Source organism: Trachemys scripta, chromosome 1 (assembly GCF_013100865.1).
Source record: "Trachemys scripta elegans isolate TJP31775 chromosome 1, CAS_Tse_1.0, whole genome shotgun sequence".
Taxonomy (NCBI): Eukaryota; Metazoa; Chordata; order Testudines; family Emydidae; genus Trachemys; species Trachemys scripta.
This window is the reverse complement of record NC_048298.1, coordinates 329603659-329624060: the sequence shown is the minus strand read 5'-3', so window position 1 is coordinate 329624060 and position 20402 is coordinate 329603659. Positions and strand designations below refer to the sequence as shown.

The 20402-nt window shown below is 43.2% G+C and overlaps 1 protein-coding gene across 2 annotated transcripts in view; it reads right to left on the bottom strand.

The window, feature by feature from the left end:
- TENM4 (teneurin transmembrane protein 4) overlaps positions 1–20402 on the bottom strand; it is a 768234-nt gene that overhangs the window by 52676 nt on the left and 695156 nt on the right. For both annotated transcript variants that reach the window (XM_034759079.1, XM_034759080.1), the window contains 2 exons: positions 9729–9961; positions 1307–1461 (listed from right to left, as the gene is read on the bottom strand). In XM_034759079.1, the coding sequence (XP_034614970.1) occupies positions 1307–1461; positions 9729–9961 (388 nt within the window). The remainder of the gene's footprint in view (positions 1–1306; positions 1462–9728; positions 9962–20402) is intronic.

Below are 20402 nucleotides of genomic sequence, written 5' to 3'. Positions count from 1 at the left end.
GAGGAGGGGGCGGGGCTAGGAGGTGGGGAAATGGGCGGGGCCAGGGCCCGTGGAGGGTCCTCTTTTTTTATTTATTAGATATGGTAACCCTATCAATAATGCATGTCTCCATACATTCCCATATAGTCTTTAGAGCATTGCTCCACTGCAGCCTTGAGTTAGCGTCAAGAGCAGAGTTTACTCAGAACTGACAAGGGAATTTTCAGTTCCTTAAAACCCATTTCCTGTCAATGTTGGCAGCTAAATATTTCATGCCCTCTGGTCTCGCAGTGCCTCAGGGGCCTGACTGCTGAGACTTTTCTAGTCACTCTAAATGTCTGTTGTGTCTGTCTGTCTCAGAACTATCTGAGAACAGCTCCTTTCACTTTAAAGAATGGGGAGACGGGGGATGCAGATGGCATATTTTGAACCCATCTCAGAACTGTTTAAAGAGGACACTATTATATAAAAGCTATAAGCGAGCTGAAAATATATTTTTAAAAAGCCTGGTCCACAATAAACTTCCTCTGATTGGCACTAAGATCCTGTTAAAGAAAGGACTATGCTTGTGAGATGGGGGCCATTATGCTGCAAGATGGCCTTTAACCATCAAAATTTACCTCTATATGAGGCATGAGAGCTTTTAAACTTGTCATTTTAGCTTTTCATGAATTGCGGACAGTGGGAACCTGCTACAAAGAAGCAAGAGTAATCTTTTCAAATTAGGGGGGAAAACATGAAGAATAGATTCCATATGGGAGCATGAAAATGATGTAGGTAGTTACAAAAGGGAAACCCCATTGATATCCATTGTGGCTGAATAACAGTACTTAGCCCACCAGCTAGGATTTGTATTTTTGCAGAACGGGGTGACATTCCTCCGGCCATCCAATAATAAATGGCAAAAAAGGTTTTAAATGACTGTACCTCCAAACTGGCATTATTTGATGGGATGGGCAGCACCCCAGACAATTGAGTCCTGGCCAGTAACAGGTTTGCCTACTGTCCCAGACACAAATAAAGAAATAATCCAACACAGAACTTTTGGGGTTTTTTTGCCTTTAACCAGCAGGACTTAAAAGCCCAGGATGACGGTAGCGACAGCCAATTTGCAATTTGATGCAATTCAAAATACTTGTTTTCCAGCTGATGCTAATTTTGGCACCACAGCATCCTATCACTATTTCCCAGATGTTAATTTGATTCAGTCCTAAAACTGTGCGGTGCCAAATTATCTAGTGACAAAAAAGCAAGCCTGCCCCTAGTCGTTATAGGACTGCAAGAGTAAAACTGGCCTGGTCTTTTGATTTGATACAAGTTTTTGTACCTGAGAAATGTCCATGGCAGAGTCACAGCTGAGAGGCCTGGCAGATGTCAAGTCATTGGAGCCCAGCATGGTTGAGATAATCCCATTCTGGTCAATACGTCTGATCATGGTGCCGTCTACAAAGTAAATCAACCCAAACTTGTCCACAGTGATGCCTAGGAAGGAGAAGAGCAGGGAAATCACAAATGAAAGGTCACCAGAGGATAACAAAATACCTTGCTGAGGCAACAAATGTTTTTTAGCATTGCTCGACATATGCCCAGGAGCGCCACCAGCTTTTCTGCTGCCCTAGGCGGCGGAAGGTCCCGCCCCGAAATGCCGCCCCCCAAAGAGGCAGCGGAAAGTCCCAGAGCCGAAATACCGCTGCGGTCGCCGCCCCCCAAATTGTAGTGCTCTAGGCGACTGCCTAGGTCGCCTAATGGGTTGCGCCAGCCCTGCATATGCCTCTTTATAAATGATGATGTCTAAAGGCTTGTGCCAACTCCCACCGGAGTGAAAGGAGTTCAGGGCCTAAGTGAATGAGGACGCTGGGAGAAATTTATTTAATGGAATAAAAGTTAATTATACTTGATTTGGCCAACCAGTGGGCCAATGAAACCTGGCACTACTCCACTGAAGTCAGTAGCAACTAACTGCAGCAGAGAACTAGGCCCTACAATTTTATTTAGGAATCACTGTCCATTCTTTGAACGTAGTACAGGATTTTCAATGAATTGCTGAAAGAAAAAGAGAGCTTTTCCATATATTAATCCCACAGCATTTTAACTAATCTTTCTGTGAACACATGTAGACCACTTATTTCATTGTCTCATCCCCCTTTCTCATAAGACACATTCTAAATGTCTGATTTGAACTTTTCCATCTTTAGCTTCAGACCACTGCTCCACCTTTAACCACCCTCAGGCCCCTTCTAGCATCACTTCTCAAGCACTTGCCCTGTTTACACAACCTCAATTCTCTCTTTCCCAGGCTATCTATACTCTGCATTTCTAAAGCCCCTGTTATAAGAGGCTCTCATAGGGCTTTATACTTACAAATTAGACCTCACAGCACCCTTATGGGCTAGGCATGCTCATCTTCATTTTGCAGATGGGAAAAATGAGAGATAAAGTGACTCTCACAAGGTCGCACAGCGAGTCACTGGCAAAGCCCAGAACAGAAATCAAGGACCCCATTCACCTCTCTTTCATATTGGTATAAATCAAGAGTAGAAGTTAATGGAATTCTCAATCTTAGCTGCCCATCACTGTAATACCTTAGCCCCTTCAATATAAAATGAATGGCAATATTGAAAGTCCATGGTGGACTTCATGGAGTCTCTGACAGGTCTCCCTTTTCAGGTTAAAACTATGCTTGGGGAAGGGTTTTTCCATCTTTTAGAGTCTATTCATTTCGTATTTTGGGTTCGGGTTTCTTTGCATAGGAGAAGGTAACAATGATGTGAATGTCATTCTACTGCTCAAAAGGCCTTTTTTGAAGAGGAAGGTTTTGCAGCATTTCCTATAGACAGTCAGACTCTCGGCTCCCCGATCTCCTCTGGGAGCATGGTTAATAACCAGATCCCCTGGCTGAGAACGCTTTGTCCTCAGCTTCCACATGCTTTGTCCCAGGCTTTGTGATTTGCACTGCCCCAGAGGAGTGCAACTATACTTTGAAATTCAGTCTCTGATGTAGCTGCGGCTTGAGCCATTAATTGCTTTGAAGATTAGGACCAAAGCCTTAAACTGACATCAGAAGCTGACTGGGCCTGACATTGGTGCATGGGCCTGATGAGCTCATGGTGACCTAAACCATGGAGAAGGCGTGCAGCCACATCCTGTATCAGCTGAAGTCTGGGCATCATCTTCACACTCAACTTCAAATACAGTGAATTACAGTAATTCAGTCTGGAGGACATGAATGCATTGATCACGGTGTCCAGGTCCTCATCTGTGCTTACGGGACAAAGATTCATAGTGAGCTGGAAGTGAGAAAGGGCATTTTTAGATACTGATGCTACCTGGTCATACAAGCTTAGTGAGGGGTAAACCAGGACGCTGAGGCTTCGCAATACTTTGCTGAAGCGGGCTGTACACCTTTCATGAAAGGTGGAGACAACATCTTGGCCAGTTCTTTGAAGTGTGTCCCCTTTCCAACTAGCATCACTTTGGTCTTGCTTGGGTTCAGCTTGAGCCAGCTATTCTTGAACCAGGAGTTGGATTTCTTGGCCGCATTCTGATGTTTTAGCAGTGGCAGTGGTTGCATTGGTTTAGAATGAGACATCTAGTGGAATAATACTGGCATACTGTTGGCAGCTAAGTCCTTGGTATTTCACTAGCTCACCCACCAGTCTGGGACACATACATTACAGATACTTGTGGGAATCTGCAGGTGAGGACCTTTGGAGAGAAGGAGCAGATACCTAACACCACCCTCAGAGTTTCTGCGGCAGAAGAATGATTGAAACTACTGTAGTGCTGGGCCATCTACTCCTGCGATGTCACGTAGATGGGTTGGCAGTAGCTTGTGCCCCACTGTGTCAAAGGCTGCAGAGAGGTCCAGTAATATGAGCATAGAGATCTTGCCTTTCCCATGGACTTAAGGAGGTTGTCTTTTAATGCCACTAGAACAGTTTCTGTGCAGTGCCGTGGTCTGAACCCTGATTGTGAGCCAACCAGGAGGTCACATGCCATTAGAGCGTGGTGGTTATTATTTTCTCAGTTATATTCCCCAGGAATGGGTGGTTGGACTTGGGATGGTACTGCACTTTTCAAAGGGTTTAGTAGGTATGCATCTCTGAAGAAGGGCATCAACTATTTCCATTAGTAGTGGGCTTAGTTCTTCACTGGTTTTTATCAACCAAGAGGGGCCGGGACTCATTTCAAAGCTTGGGGCTTTAATATTTTTCAGAGCTTCTTGAGCTTCAGCATATGTGATGGGTACAAGCTCAATCAGGGGTGGGGGGTGGATAATACAATTTGGTCAGGGCTGGAATTTTCTTTCCTAGTTAGTTCCATATGTTTTCAGTTGAGCTTATCAGCCAAGTATGCTGACAGCTCTTCACAGTGGTCGATACTTGGGTCTAATGTCTGGGTAATGCAGTCTGGGCTGATTAGCCAGCTACAGCAAAATCAGGCCACGTGTATATTTGCTTCCAGGATTCGGTTCTAACCACCAACACAATACAACTTTATTTTGCAAAGTATCTTTCCTAAAAATTGTAACCCCAAATGCTTTAGTGAGTTAAACGTTATACTTGTCTAGTTAAATAGTAACAGGGAAAGAGAATTCAGTGGTATAGACAAAGGAAGAAAAGGGCCTTATCCTTGGTTTAGCCTGAGTCCCCTTTTCCCTGCTGGCTTAAAGCTGCCCTAAAGGAGTAGATGGGGATTCCTGATGTAGGGAAATCCTAATGCTGCTATTATGTCACCTGCTCCATCCTGCTGTCCATGCAGGCTGTGTATGAGGGCAGTGCAGGGCCTCTGGTTATTGTGGGCCAATAGAATGGTCCCTAGTGGACTGTCCAGCTGCTCTTTAGGCTGAAGGCTGGCAGGGGAGAAAGGAAGGCTGTTTAGAGCCCTCTCAGCTTCCCCTCATTTCCCAATGAACTCACCACAGATCAAACCCAGGAGATGGGATACAGGCATTAAATAAGTGCCATCAGTCTCTCTTCGTATGGTGTATATTCCACACTAGGTCACTTTACTTGCTCTTCTTGGAATTAAACTTTCTGATGTTCTCATAATGAGGAGCTCCACCCTCCTTTAGACCGATGCCTTTGAAACGGGTAGTTTTCAGTTTGGAGAGAGAGAAGTACTGATGGTTACCGTGTAGCAGACTATAGGGGTCAGGGCTATTCTCGGGCTTAATTTACCACTTCATCTCTTCAAGGAATTTTCGTTTTTCCTCTCTGGAAGGGGACCCTTTTGGGGAGTTAATCACAGGAAATTCCATCTTTTGGCCAGGCTACTTACAGTAGGCACAGCTGAGGCTAGTTCACTGTCTGAACTGAAGTTCACTAGTTCACATGCTGAACTGAAGGCCTCTGAAGTGTAAATTGCATTGGCACAAGCCTTCTCTCGTTTACCTACAGCAACACAATTAGAATGAAAGATGGTTGACCTGCAAATCAAAAGCCCAGGTGTGCAGATACCTTAATCAGATGAGATTCCCATTGATGTTACCTGAGTAAGGACTGCAGTACGGCACCTCAGAATTTTAAGATCTGGGCTGCCAAATGTGAAATCACCCAGCTCCTCTGGGGTGGTCAACATCCTTTAGCAAGCAGGGCTTGCAGTGCCATTGAAGTGTCATGATAATGCGTTATGCTGGTGGAACGCTGTCTCATGAGGGCATTTCTTTTGTAACGTCAGGGCCTCGTGGCCTGATGACAGGACAGCACGAAGCTGCAGGGCAAACTGATACCAGAGAGTAGGAACAGCTAAAAGTAGTTACCCTACACCTGGGCACCTATTAACAAAAAATCCCAATAAGATCATGTGAAATGAATGCGGCAGCTCATGGTGCACAGCTCAGTACATACGATGCTGAATGGAGATCCTCGTCCGATGGCAGAGAAGATGTAAAGGAATGGGATCTCCTCTAATCCTCACAACCCGAATACAAGTTAGTTAGGTTCAGAAGAAACCTATACATGGAGCTTCCTTGTCTGGCTGGATAAATGCTTGTCTTTCCTGTTATTTTTTTATTCTGCTAGAATTGATGAGCACTTAGTGAACAATTGAGGTTTTGCTCATGCATGCAGTACTACACACCGACGGAAATGATCTGTCCTCAAATTAATTACTTCATTTTGCATCTCTTTTGTGGCGCTGAATGGATGGACTTTTTCCCCCCTTCTGAAACGATCTTCATATTGTGTCAGTCTTGTCACTTGGATCTTTGTTAATTGCAGGCTTCTTGGCAATTTCACTGCCACAACATTTTCGTGACAAGACCCACTGGCGAGTGCTTAGATGGAAACAAAACACTCTGACAAGCTGGAGTTCTAATATTTTTTTTTAAAGCTTGCTTGTAGAATAAGATCAGTATTAGCAGATGATAATTAGAAAGTGATAACACTTTAATGTACAGAGTATACTGAAATTCATTAGCATCTGAAAGCTCTGCCATGCTCTGTGTCAAATGAATTGGAAGGGCCAGACCAGTGATTAACAAATACCACCGATCCTGCAACTGCCACCCGTGTTTTATCTATTGATCTGCTGTATTTCTAATATGCCTTGTTTCAACAGAGGAGCCAAGGAGGGAATGGGCCATGGAGAGTCCAGGTGAGGGTTTTGATACCTTGGGCCTGACTCTTCATCGGCTACAGCTAGCTCTGCAAGATTGTCACATTTATCTTCTTGAGTATTTTCTGGCAAGTGGGAGAGATCCCCCTGCTGAAGCTGTCCATGCAAGCAAAGACCTCTGCTTCCCTGGTAGCTGCATACAAGCTGGAAAGGGGACCTTGCTTCTCTGCTGCAAACCAAAGTTCCTGCTCCCATGCCTAGATTAATATTTTGGGTCAAGACGTGGCTTCAGACTTAGAAAGAGTAGAGCCTTGCAGAGCTAGCTGCAGAATGAATCTTCCAAAAGCTTCCCTGGCCAGCAGCTGCCCGAACTGCTGGATGCATTCAGCCAGCTCGGCACACAGAATTGTTTTCTACTCTCCTCTGCCCATCCACGCGCATTGGCACTCTGCTCTCCAGAGAAATAGAGAAGGTAGGGGCAAGTCTAAGGACTGCTGGTTACAGGTCTAAGAAGTCGCTTGCTTGCTCCAGTTGTATTTCATAATACTTCAAAATGAAAGAGCGTTCACTGGTACTCTAGAATGATTGGTAGTGAGCTAGTAAATGAAGTTGACATTATTTTGTCAACATTAGTTTTCAGTGTTAATAATTTATTGAGATGAATGGGGAGCAAGTCACATTAGTCAGAGCTATTTACTCAGGTGACTCTACAAATTCATGGGTGGGAGTAGAGCTGGATGAAAGTCGGGACAAAATGTATATGAAAATTCACGTGACATGTTTTGGCAGTTTGTTTCTGGTGATTGCCATTCTCACCCTCGATGTGGTTTTATTTTTCAAAATTTCCGAAGGCCAAACAGGTTCTACATTGAAGCACAAGAAATATCAGAGATGCCTTAAAGCATATATTCACACCGATTTCACTTTTGAGGTGGAGGAGCAGCCTCCCAAGAGTTCAAATCACTAAGAGGATAGATCATGAAGCTGGGAGTCCAGAACTCTTGAGTTCTGCTCCCCTCAGTGGCCCCCGTAATACTTTGCACAATTTCATAACAACATACTACAAATATTATTTAGGTAAGCCTCACAACACCCCTAGGAGGAAGGAAAGTATGATTTCCCCCACCTTCTAGAGGGGGAAATGTAGGAATCATAACTAGCCCACACATAACAAAGATTCACAACTGGAGCCGACACAAAAGGTCGCTAAATCAGTTCTCGTTTCTGGGATGCCATAACAATAATGCCATCTGTATGTCAAGAAAAATAATTTCCCAACCCGTCTAGCCAGGACAGACACAGCCCTGCTGTCTCCACCTCCACTGCTCCACTGTGAAAGCGACACATGAAAGGCCCCATGTATTTGTCAGGAGGTTCCCCCACTCCAGAGATTCCAGTCAGGTGCACAGGCTTGGAGATGGGAGTGCTGATGGAAAACGGGGTCCTATAACCTCTCCCTGTGACTGAGAGAGAAACCTGCCACACACTGACGCTAAATGTGCAGATGTAGCTGGGCAGGAGGCCCAAGTGTGACTTTTTTGTTTTTAAAGCCAACACCTCGTAAATAATTCCCTAGGTTCCTAACCAACAGGCAACAAGACAGGCAACCAGAGCAGCAGAAGGGGCTCCTTGCGCATATAACTCATCTAGAACAGCAGCATCAGTCAGTCTCTGCAGAGGATCTTCCCTCACTTTTACACATGCAGCCGTCCATCATATAGTATGAATGAAGGTATTTCCTCTAAAAAAAATAAAACTGCAGGGCTGACTTCCCTTCGGCTGCAACCCAGCCACTGCATTTGAATACAATCCATCGTTAAAGTGAGAACAAGTCTTTGCAACACAAGCCTGTCAACGCTGAGCAAAACCAAATGAGTGTAAAGGCCACTATCCCAGTGAGGTAACACATGTATGGGAAGCATATGTCCTACTTGGAAAGGTATCTGGGCTTTTTGGTTGAAATGTTTGAATAAAGATGTGAAAGCCAACAGTACCCTCTCTCCTACATATATCACAGCCTCACTGCAATCTGGTCTTAAGACTGGATTTATCGAGGAACAGTGGCTGGCTCAGGAGGTTGGTAATTGCATGCACAGCTCGTCAATTTTAGATTGCCAGTCTGAGGACTTGGCTACATAAAGAGTTGCACTGGTTTGACTAAATGTGTGATTTTAAACCAAATTAGTTCAACCAGTGTAAAAGTCTATGTAAACTCTCTTGTTTTGGTTTAAGTGGGCTTATTTCAGTTTAGGTTAAATTGACCAGAACATGTTTAAACTACATTGAAATAAGACACTTTTGTATCAAAATTAGTGTCCACATAGCCTTTTGCATGGGCTTAACTATAATGGTTAAAATCATATTTGTAGTTAAACCAGTGTAACTTTCTCATGTAGACAAGCCCTGTATCACAAGGGATCAAACTGCAGTGTGTAACCCTGGCTTCAACTTACCTCTGAGAGATACCTGAGGTGTTTGTCTCTATTTTATATACAGCAACACTTGCAGAGCCTTTTATGCCAATAAAGTCTCAATGAACTGAACTGAATTTAACTGAATGTAGTCCAGATGGGTAGTGATCAAAAATTGTAATTCTCTCATGGTGTTTTGGGGGGCTAAGTGGTATATGAAATGGATTGGTCCTCTCAGTACAGTTCACACTGGACACAAGTCCATAAAATCACCCCCCTCCAAATTGGCACCATTCTTAGCAGTCTCATACAAGGCTAAGGACTGGAAGGGCCTACGGTTGAACAATCCATTCATCCCTAGCGGTGATCCCTCCAGCTCAGGACTAAGGCCTGGTCTACACTGGGGGGGAGGGGGGAGGGATATTGACCTAAGATACACAACTTCAGCTACAAGAATAGCGTAGCTGAAGTCGACGTATCTTAGGTCGACTTACCTCGCGTCCTCACGGGGTGGGGTTGACTGCTGCCCAGTCGACTCTGATTCCGCATCTCGCCGCAGTGGAGTACGAGAGTCGACAACAGAGGAATCAGGGATTGATTTATCACATGTACACTAGACACGATAAATCGATCCCCGATAGTGTAGACGTACCCTGAGGCATGTTAGCAGGTTGCCTTGGGGAAGCTTGTATACCTGTTCTGTGGTATTCCAGAACTGTTGGTTTGGCACCTTTTTCAAAGCCCGCTTTAAAATGCTTGTAGGAAGAGGCTGCGTCTTACCCCTGGGGTTAGTGAGTGTTGCTTCGGTGCCTTTGCCCCCATCTCCGCAGCGGGTTTCATCAAAGGGAAGGCACTGATCCCCAGTCCCTGCCACCACCTCTGAATTCTTGACAACATCCTTCACGATGGAGGTCGACTTGATCTTATAGATGCGTCGGCTGTTAGTGTCAGAGAGGTAGATGGAGCCAGTGATTGGGTCTGATGTTAGGTAATACTTGTGAGCTGGGCTGTGGCTGAAAAACAAATATACAGGAGTGTTATCTTCATTGGTAGATTTCAGTATTTGTTTCCCTAAGCACACCGGGCAGCATTAATAGTTTGGAGGGATAAAACGTTGAAGGAGAAGCGCTGCAGCTCTGCATCCAGTGGATTTAGCTCATTATTGCATACACTCCAATAGTACTAACGCTGGGTACATCACAAGACAATTAAAGAGAAGCAATGTGGTCCAATATATAGGGAACTGGAGTGGGAGTCATTGCAGTTTGATCTTGGGTAAGTCACTTCGCCTCTCTATGACTCAGTTTCTCCGTCTGTTAAATGGTCGTAATGAAAAAAAAACAACTTCTTTTGTAAAGTGCTTTGAGATTTAGGGATAAAAGGCACTATCTAAAATAAAAGCTAAGTATTATTATTCATGTAGTGTTTGATTCTGCTGTCATTGAATTTAATGGCAAAATTCTCATTTACTTAACAGAGTCATGAGGGTCCTATTCTATGCCTGTGGAAGTAAATGGGAGTTTTGCCATTGAATTCAATGGGGGCATCGATCAAACTCTTAAAATCACTCTCAAAGAGGTTGAATGATTTGCCCAAAGTAACACTGCAGGCCAGCAGCAGAGAAGGGACCCCGATTCCAGTCTACTCTAACCACTAGACGTCGCTGCCTCCAGAAAAACTAGAAAGCAGGTTGAGAAAACACTGTGGGCAGACTGCAAAATGATATATTGTTTTATATAAATGCTACTGAGACCAAAGTCAGAAATGGATCAAGCAACAGAGTCTAAATAGAGACTGTATAATAGAATTAGATGGAAACAGCGGTAGACTTGAATTTAGACATTTATTTAAGCCAAGGTCTTTGGAGGAAACTATATACAGTATAATATTCTCTCTCTATTATTCAACTTAAGTGTTTGCCATCGCTAGCTATTGATTTACACTCTCTTCTGAGCCTGGGAATCAACAATGTTAAACCTATGGCATGAACCCAGCTCTACTTCCCTCTCGGAGTTGAAAGTTAACTGTCAGGACATGTTGAAAATTTCTCCTCCCACATACTCCACTTCCTCTAAATTCATCGGATTCCCACTAAATTTGTGGCAAATGTACAGGGGGTGGATTTTGCACTCAATGAGCATTAAGCCATCCTAGTGATCAGTTATTCTATGAGCTGCCAGTGGGGATGTCGGTGTGGCAATGCTGATTCCTCGCCCCTTTATCAGGAATTGCTCTCGCCCTTTCTTTTCAAAATACTGCATGAGTCTCAATGTTAAAAGCCATGCATTGGTTCTTCATTCAAATTACTTACTGCTTTGGAAAAAAGCCTTTTTGATTTATCCTAGAAGATCCCTTGTGATTTATCCTATTAAAGTCTGAACAGATTTCATCTCCACAAATGACACTGATTCGTGCTAAATAAAATGCTCTGACCTTCAAGACAGCTCCACCTGGCAGTTCAGTCTCCATCTGTATTCCTTTCCAATGACAGCAGGCTGGTAGGGTATTATTTCATTTACCTACATGTCACTCACATTAAGCAAGTGGCTTCCACCCTGGTGAAAAAAAGTGCCCTATGGGAATCCACCATCCATTTTGATCAGGCCCTTGTGTTTTCAGCTAACTGCCTTTACAAGGCTCAGCTGAATGTCAGTCAGCATTTGAGCTGTTCATAATCTCTACTATGTGAAAAAAGGTGGACAGAGGAGGACATTAATAAGAATACTTTGCCATTTTGCAGTGTTATTTGCCTGGGAACCAGGAGTCCTGACTCTCAGTCCCCGCAAAATATTACTAATGTCATTTATTATTGGACTTCATAGCCTTGCTCTGGTGGTTTGTATCCTCGTTTGTCTTAGCTGTACCTTTCTCACAAAGAGAGAGCCCCAAATAGTCCCTAATCTTAACCCCCACATAGAATGAAAGCAAAATCGACACCAGAGTCAATGCCAGTCCATTTTAACAACTGATCAGACAACCAAATAGAACAGCTCCAATTAGCAGGAAAAAAAATCAAAATGCCACCTCTTGCTCAAATTTCATCAGTCACTTTAACAGCTGCCCCTTCTATGTAATATTGGTAAAAGCTACTGGTAACCCAAGGTTAGAGTCACTAATCTAGGTTCTCATTTTAGATTCCTGGAATGAGTGAATGTTAATTCACAGATTCTAAGGACTAATCGGACTGGCTGCTGCTAGTGTTAATCCTCTGTAAATGCGTTATCACAGTAGCACGGTTATAATTACTAATAAAGTGAACCTCAGAAAGGTAGGAGGTAAAGATTTATTTTAAATAAACCACTCATCAGACGGTAATCGCTTTGGGTGACTTGCAGCCTGGTCTGGATTTCAACCAGTGATCCAGCAGTGAAAGGCTCCTCAGTCAACTAATCACCCTTCTAAAGCCAGCTTTGTTGTTACTATTGCAAATGGCTTTATACCAAATGCTGTCATTTCAGCTGCACTGCACTGGACCAACAATAGGGATCAAAAAGCATCTAGTTAATTCCTATTGGTTCAAGTCTTAGTCCATCTCTCAGTCTTATGGCTTGACCCCTTTGCACTCTCAAAACAACAGAAAGCAGCAGGCATAGCAACAATAACTGATGGAGTGAGCTATGCTGCTACACAAAATCAGAAGCTGTGCCTATCCTTTGATCTGAGTACACTTGGGAGGGAGATCGCCTGTGGCAAGCAGGTCTCTGTTAGCAGCAGCAGGTCAGATGATTATGGTTACAGTCACACCAGGTAACCGTCACCCTTGTGCAAAGGGCCAGCAAGTGGTATTTAGAGTGAATAGGCTTTGTGGTCGCTACCTGCAGAGAGGTGGATTTGACCCACCAGGACTAGGGGCTGCAGTCAATGCTGGCATAGACGTATGGTAGTAAAGGAAGTATCGTTACAGGTGCCATTCAGTGGATGAGATGTTGCAGAGAGTAGCACACCTTTGGTAGCTGTCCAGGTGGAAGTTAAAAATCCTATGGCGTGTTTCACAAAAGCAGAGGATAACTCCACTATCCTGGACAATGCTCCCCATGTAAATTACACTACAGTATAGTATCAGTTGGCCCATCATGCATAACTGAACTCCCAGGTGCTGATCCAAAGGCCACTGATATTATTGGAAAGGTTCTCGTTGACTTTGATGGGCCTTTAAGTTGCAAGCTTCTCAGGGCAGGAATCACATCTTTATTCCTTATGTAAAGTGACATGCGCCTCCAGGAGATCATGTACCAATGTTAAGTAGGATTTTGCCCCAATGGCCTTGGCCCAAATTTCCCACCTCAGCTGTTGTGCTGAGACCTATTTAGATGCATCATTCTACTCCAGAACCAGCTGTGCATCATTTTCCAGTGTGGTTGTGGATGTATTCAGCTGTAAAAGCCCTCTGAGATCCTTCAGGAAGAAAGGCATTGAATAAACCACGTTATTACTATGAAAGTTCAAAACTATTTCCCTCCGTCAGTGAGAAGATGAGAGCAGTGAGACCGTGAAATTCCAGTTACTGGTCTTTTCTATTTATTTAATGTCCCAATCAATAGGCAAACCCAAGCAGCAAATTGGACTGAACTGAATAACAACTGAAATAAGTCTGCCTGGGGCAACACAGATCAGTTCTTTCCCTCTTTCCATCCTCTCTCATCTCTGAGATATACAATGTAGCAAAACAGACAAGGGGTTCTGTAATCATCTGAAGCCTAAATCAATTGTAGCCTCCTGATATTTATCCACCACACTGATGCTGCCACCACTGGAGATGGGCTGACAGCAAGGAGCATGAGTTGATTTTCCTTTCAGATATCTCCCTGCACATCTTCTTATTTTCAGGAGGAACCACGGGAGCCTGCTTTGGCAGTTTACTTCTCTGGGGCTATAATCTGCAGCAGCCACAATCAAGTGTACAGAATTGTAGCTAGACTTCGGGAGATTCAATTTGGCAAACTTTGTGGCACAGCACTATGATGCCATCTCAGTATGTCATGTGGACACTGAGGGTCAGATCCTGAACTAAAGTCATTGGACCTGTGCCTGTTTACACCAGCTGAAGACCTGGGTCCCAAAACACAGCCAGGGAGGTCTGGTTTCCTTATTCAGCATATGCTAAAGTGATGGGTTAACACTGTGCATAACACAGGCCATAGAACTTCCCCAAAATAATTCCTAGAGCAGATCCTTTAGAAAAAAAAAACAGTCAATCTTGATTTAAAAACTGTCAGTGATGGAGAATCCACCATGACCCTTGGTAAATTGTTCCAATGGTTAATTACTCTCACCTTTAAAAATGTATGTCTTATTTCCAGTCTGAATTTGTCTAGCTTCAATTTCCAGCCATTGGATCTTTTTATACCTTTCTCTGCTAAATTAAAAGGCCCGTTATTAAATATTTGTTCCCCATGTAGATATTTATAGGCTGTAATCAAGTCACCCTTTAATCTTCTCTTTGTTAAACTAAAAAGATTGAGCTCTTTGAGTCTCTCACGATAGGGAATATTTTCTAATCCTTTAATCATTCTGGTGGCTCCTCTCTGAAACCCTCTCCAATTTATCAACATCCTTCTTGAATTATGGGCATCGCAACTAGACAGTATTAGAGCAGCAGTAACACCAGTGCCAAATACAGAGGTAAAATAATCTCTCTGACCTTACTCGAGATTCCCCTGTTCATGCACCCAAGGACGGCATTAGCTCTCTTGGCCATAGCATCACACTGGCAGCTCATGTTCAGCTGATTATCCACCACAACCCCCAAATCTTTTTCGGAGTTAATGCTTCTAAGGATAGAGTCCCCCATCATGTAAGTATGACCTACTTGCTTTATCCATAGATGGACACATTTACATTTAGATGTATTAAAACCCATTTGTTTGTGCACAGTTTACCAGGCGATCATAGAATCATAGAATATCAGGGTTGGAAGGGACCTCAGGAGGCCATATAGTCCAACCCCCTGCTCAAAACAGGACCAACACCAACTAAATCATCCCAGCCAGGGCTTTGTCAAGCCTGACCTTAAAAACCTCTAAGGAAGGAGATTCAATCACCTCCCTTGGTAGCCCATTCCAGTGCTTCACCACCCTCCTAGTGAAAAAGTTTTTCCTAATATCCGACCTAAATCTCCCCCACTGCAACTTGAGACCATTACTCCTTGTTCTGTCATCTGCTACCACTGAGAACAGTCTAGATCCATCCTCTTTGGGACCCCCTTTCAGGTAGCTGAAAGCAGTTATCAAATCCCCCCTCATTCTTCTCTTCTGCAGACTAAATAATCCCAGTTACCTCAGCCTCTCCTCATCAGTCATGTGGTCCAGACTCCTACCCCTAATCATTTTTGTTTCCCTCCGCTGGACTCTTTCCAATTTTTCCACATCATTCTTGTAGTGGGGGGCCCAAAACTGGACACAGTACTCCAGATGAGGCCTCACCAATGCCGAATAGAGGGGAATGATCATGTCCCTCGATCTGCTGGCAATGCCCCTACTTATACAGCCCAAAATGCCAATAGCCTTCTTGGCAGCAAGGGCACACCATTGACTCATATCCAGCTTCTTGTCCATCATAACCCCTAGGTCCTTTTCTGCAAACTGCTGCCTAGCCACTCAGTCCCTAGTCTGTAGCAGTGCATGGGATTCTTCCGTCCTAAGTGCAGGACTCTGCACTTGTCCTTGTTGAACTTATTCAGATTTCTTTTGGCCTAATCTTCTAATTTGTCTAGGTCCCTCTGCATGCTATCCCTACCCTCCAGCGTATCTACCACTCCTCCCAGTTTAGTGTCATCGGCAAACCTGCTGAGAGTGCAGTCCACACCATCCTCCAGATCATTAATGAAGATATTGAACAAAACCGGCTCCAGGACCGACCCTTGGGGCACTCCGCTTGAAACCGGCTGCCAACTAGACATGGAGCCATTGATCACTACCCGTTGAGCCCAACGATCTAGCCAGCTTTCTATCCACCTTATAGTCCATTCATCCAGCCCATACTTCTTTAACTTGCTGGCAAGAATACTGTGGGAGACCGTATCAAAAGCTTTGCTAAAGTCAAGGAATAACACGTCCACTGCTTTCCCCTCATCCACAGAGCCAGTTATCTTATCATAGAAGGCAAATTAGGTTAGTCAGGCATGACTTGCCCTTGGTGAATCCATGCTGACTGTTCCTGATCACTTTCCTCTCCTCTAAGTGCTTCAGAATTGATTCCTTGAGGACCTGCTCCATGATTTTTCCAGGGACTGAGGTGAGGCTGACTGGCCTGTTGCTCCCCGGATCCTCCTTCTTCCCTTTTTGAAAGATGGGCACTACATTAGACTTTTTCCAGTCATCCGGGACCTCCCCCGATGGCCAAGAGTTTTCAAAGATAATGGCCAATGGTTCTGGAATCACATCTGCCAACTCCTTTAGCACCCTCGGATGCAGCGCATCCGGCCCCATGGACTTGTGCTCATCCAGCTTTTCTAAATAGTCCCGAACCACTTCTTTCTCCACAGAGGGCTGGTCACCTCCTCCCCATGCTGTGCTGCCCAGTGCAGTAGTTTGGGAGCTGACCTTATTCGTGAAGACAGAGGCAAAAAAAGCATTGAGTACATTAGCTTTTTCCACATCCTCTGTCACTAGGTTGCCTCCCTCATTCAGTAAGTGGCCCACACTTTCCTTGACTTTCTTCTTGTTGCTAACATACCCGAAGAAACCCTTCTCATTACTCTTAACATCTCTTGCTAGCTGCAACTCCAAGTGTGATTTGGCCTTCCTGATTTCACTCCTGCATGCCTGAGCAATATTTTTATACTTCTCCCTGGTCATTTGTCCAATTTTCCACTTCTTGTAAGCTTCTTTTCTGTGTTTAAGATCAGCAGGGATTTCACTGTTAAGCCAAGCTGGTCGCCTGCCTATTTACTATTCTTTCTGCACATCGGGATGGTTTATTCCTGCAACCGCAATCCATATCACTGTGAATTGGTGACCTATCCTCGTCATTATTTACCACTCACCCAATTTTTATTATTTGCAAATTTGATCAGCGATGATTTTATATTTTCTTTCAGGGCATTGATAAATTTTTTAAATAGCATAGGGCCAGGAACCAATCCCTGCGGGACCTAACTGGAAACCCACCCACTTAGATGATGATTCTCCATTTACAATCACATTTTGAGACCCATCTGTTAGCCAGTTTTTAATCAAATTAATGTGTGCTGTTTTAATTTTATGCCATTCTAGTTTTTTAATCAAAATGTTGTGTGGGACCAACTCAAATGCCTTACAGATGTCTAAGTATATTAAGTCAGCACTATTGACTTTATCTACCAAACTTATAATCTAATAAAAAAAAAGATAACAAATTAGTTTGATAGGACCTATTTTCCATAAACCCATGTTGATTTGCATTAATGACATTACCCTCCTTTAATTCTTTATTAATTGAGTCCCATATGAGCCTTTCCATTATCTTGTCTAGGATCGAAGTCAGGCTGACAGGCCTATAATTACCTGGTGTCATCCCATTTATTCTTTTAAAACACTCTCACAACATTATCTTTCTTCCAGTTTTCTGGAACTTCCCCAGTGCTCCAAGACTTATTGAAAATCAACATTAATGGTCCAGAGAGCTCCATGGCCAGCTCTTTTAAAACTCTTGGATGCGAATTATCTGGACCTGCTAATTTAAATATGTCTAAGATCAGTAGCTTCTGTTTAACATCCTCCAGAGAGACTAGTGGAATGGAAAGAGTGTTATCACTGTAGGACGAGACTGCATCATCTGTTTTTCCCCAAATATAGAACAGAAATATTTATTGAATACTTCTGCCTTTTCTGCATTATTATTGATAATTCTAACATTTCCACCTACTAATGGACCAATACCACTGAAAGGATTCTTTTTGTCCCTAATATATTTAAAAGTAATCCTTCTTATTGTATTTAAGTTTTCAGACCATACTTTTCTTCCTGTGTTCCTTTGCTTCTCTTATCAATTTTGTACAGGCCCTAATTTATTATTTATATTCATTACTATCAACTTCCCCTTTCTTCCATTTGTTATAAAAAAATATTTTTTTATAGCTGCCTTCACTTTACCTCTAAACCAGGTGGTTGTTTTTTAACCAGCACTGCCTTTTTTCTCAATTGTGGGATTGTCTCTTTCAGGACCTCTAGTAAGGTGTTCTTAAATGATTCCCAGTTATCACTGAAATTTTTCTGATTAAATTCTTCCTCCCAGCTCATTTGGCTCATAATTGTTTTCAGTTTTGTGAAATTGGCGCTATTAAGTATATATATTACTGAACATTATTCTGCTTGCACGTTATAAATGTGAACAAGTCATGATCATGTGTACCTAAGCTACAATTTGTTTTTAGTTCTGTAATCAGTTCCTCTTTATCTGTTAAGACAAGGTCTAATAAAAATTCCCCCGTGTTGGTTGCATTACTTTTTGAGTTAGGAAATTGTCATCTATAATGTTTAGAAATTCCAAGGATGTTTTAGTATTAGTATTAGCAGCATGAGCCCTCCAGCATATGTCACTCACATTGATGTTCTCCCACTATCACCAAGTTTTTCCCCTACACATTATTGAGAAGTGTGTAAGGAGGTGATCATCCTGTTTCATAGTGTAATTTGGTGGTCTGCAGCAGATACCAACTAGTACTCCATCTTGTGCTTTATCTGTTAGCACACTGATCCATAAGCATTCAAGATCTTTTTCTTCTAAGTTATCAGTGACACAAACAGGTAATGCCATTTTTGACACAGAGTGCCACTTCACCTCCTTTTTTGCCCACTTGATCCTTCCTAAATAGGTTATAACCATTGATTTTAACATTCCAACAGTGTTTACCATCAAACCAGGTTTTTACCAACTAGATTGAATTTATGCTAAAAAATGAGCAATTCCAATTAATTTTGTTTATTACCTAGAATCCTAACATTGGTGTATAGACAATTCAAGAATTTCTTCTCTTTATGTCATTTGGTTCTTTGACTAATTTTGTTTTCAGCATCTCTATTTTGTGCTAACTGATTGCTCATAAATAAATAAAATAAATATCTCCCCCCTTTGTGCCGCCCCTTTTGTGTTTAGTTTAATCCCATCCTGACTACTCTAGCCAGCCTGTCCTCAAGGAGATTGGTCCCTTTCTCCTGCGGTGGAGGCCATCTAAAATATACAGCTCCCTCTGCCCACAGAAGGTGGACCAATGTTCCACAAAACCCTACACCTTACGGCACTTACTTTGCCAGTGGTTCACGACCAGAATCATGTGTCTTTTTTCTCTCATGGGACAGGAAAAATCTTAGAGAAGATTGCTTGGATATTCTTCTTCTTCATCACATTGTTGAGTCCCCTGAAGTAATCTACTATCTGTGTGATATCCCACGACACAGTGTCATTAGTCCTTGTCTATCGACTTCAGAAGGCTATCCAATCTTAGAGCGACGTCTACTGTCTTGGCTCCGGGAAGGCAGCACACTGTTCTGTTGTCTGTCTGTCCTTTGCAGAATGTTCTTTTGGTTCTTCTGAGTATTGAATACCCAACAAGGATCATCTTTCTTCCTAGAATGTTTAGAAGACTCTTTGCCAGCAAGTTTGATTTTCTTATCGGTAGGGCCAAACTGCCATCCGCATATGTGTCCTGTACACCTCTCCATTCCCTTGGATCTGCTGGATCTTGAGAGGTATCTTCGAAAGTTTTCATGTTGAGGACCTGATATCGATTTGAAACTTCTAGTTGTGTGGAATTTCTCTCGTTACTCTTCTCTCTGGTGGCCACAGTCTGCTCATTCTCATCTGTCTCTAGCCATGTCGAATTCCACAGTGACCTCTTGCCTCTGATGGTTATGAACCACCAGGCCTCCTCTCTGACTTCACTGAATACCCCAATTGCTTTGGGTTTGTTCGTCCTAAATGTTCTCTCATGATGCATCCTCCCTTTCCTTTGGTTCTTTAGCTTTTCTTATTATTTGGACAGGATAGTGCCAACAACATATCAGGCACTTTACAGATAGATGAAAAGACATGGCCTTTGCCCCCAAAGAACTTGTGCTCTAGACAGACCACATACAAATGCAAGGGGGGGTGGGGGGTGGGAGACAGGCAAGAAAAAGCAGGGTGAATGTGTAGAGCAGTGTGGCACTCAGACTTATTGCTTCCATGATATTATGGACATTTATATTGTGAACACTTCCCTCTGCAAGGACTAGGGCTTGTCAGAAGAGATGTGTTTAAGGAGGACCTTTAGGAAAACCCCTCCTGCTTCAGAATATAAGCCAACTTCTAACTATTGGGGTCAGGAAGGAGACTTTCTCTGGGGGACAGGTTATTCCTTAACTACCTATTGTGGGGCTTCTTACACCTTCCCTTGAAACATTCAGTGCTGTCCACTGTCAGTGACAGGATACTGGATTAGATGGACCATGGATTGGATTCAGTCTGGAAATTTCCGTGTTCCTAGGAGGAACAGGC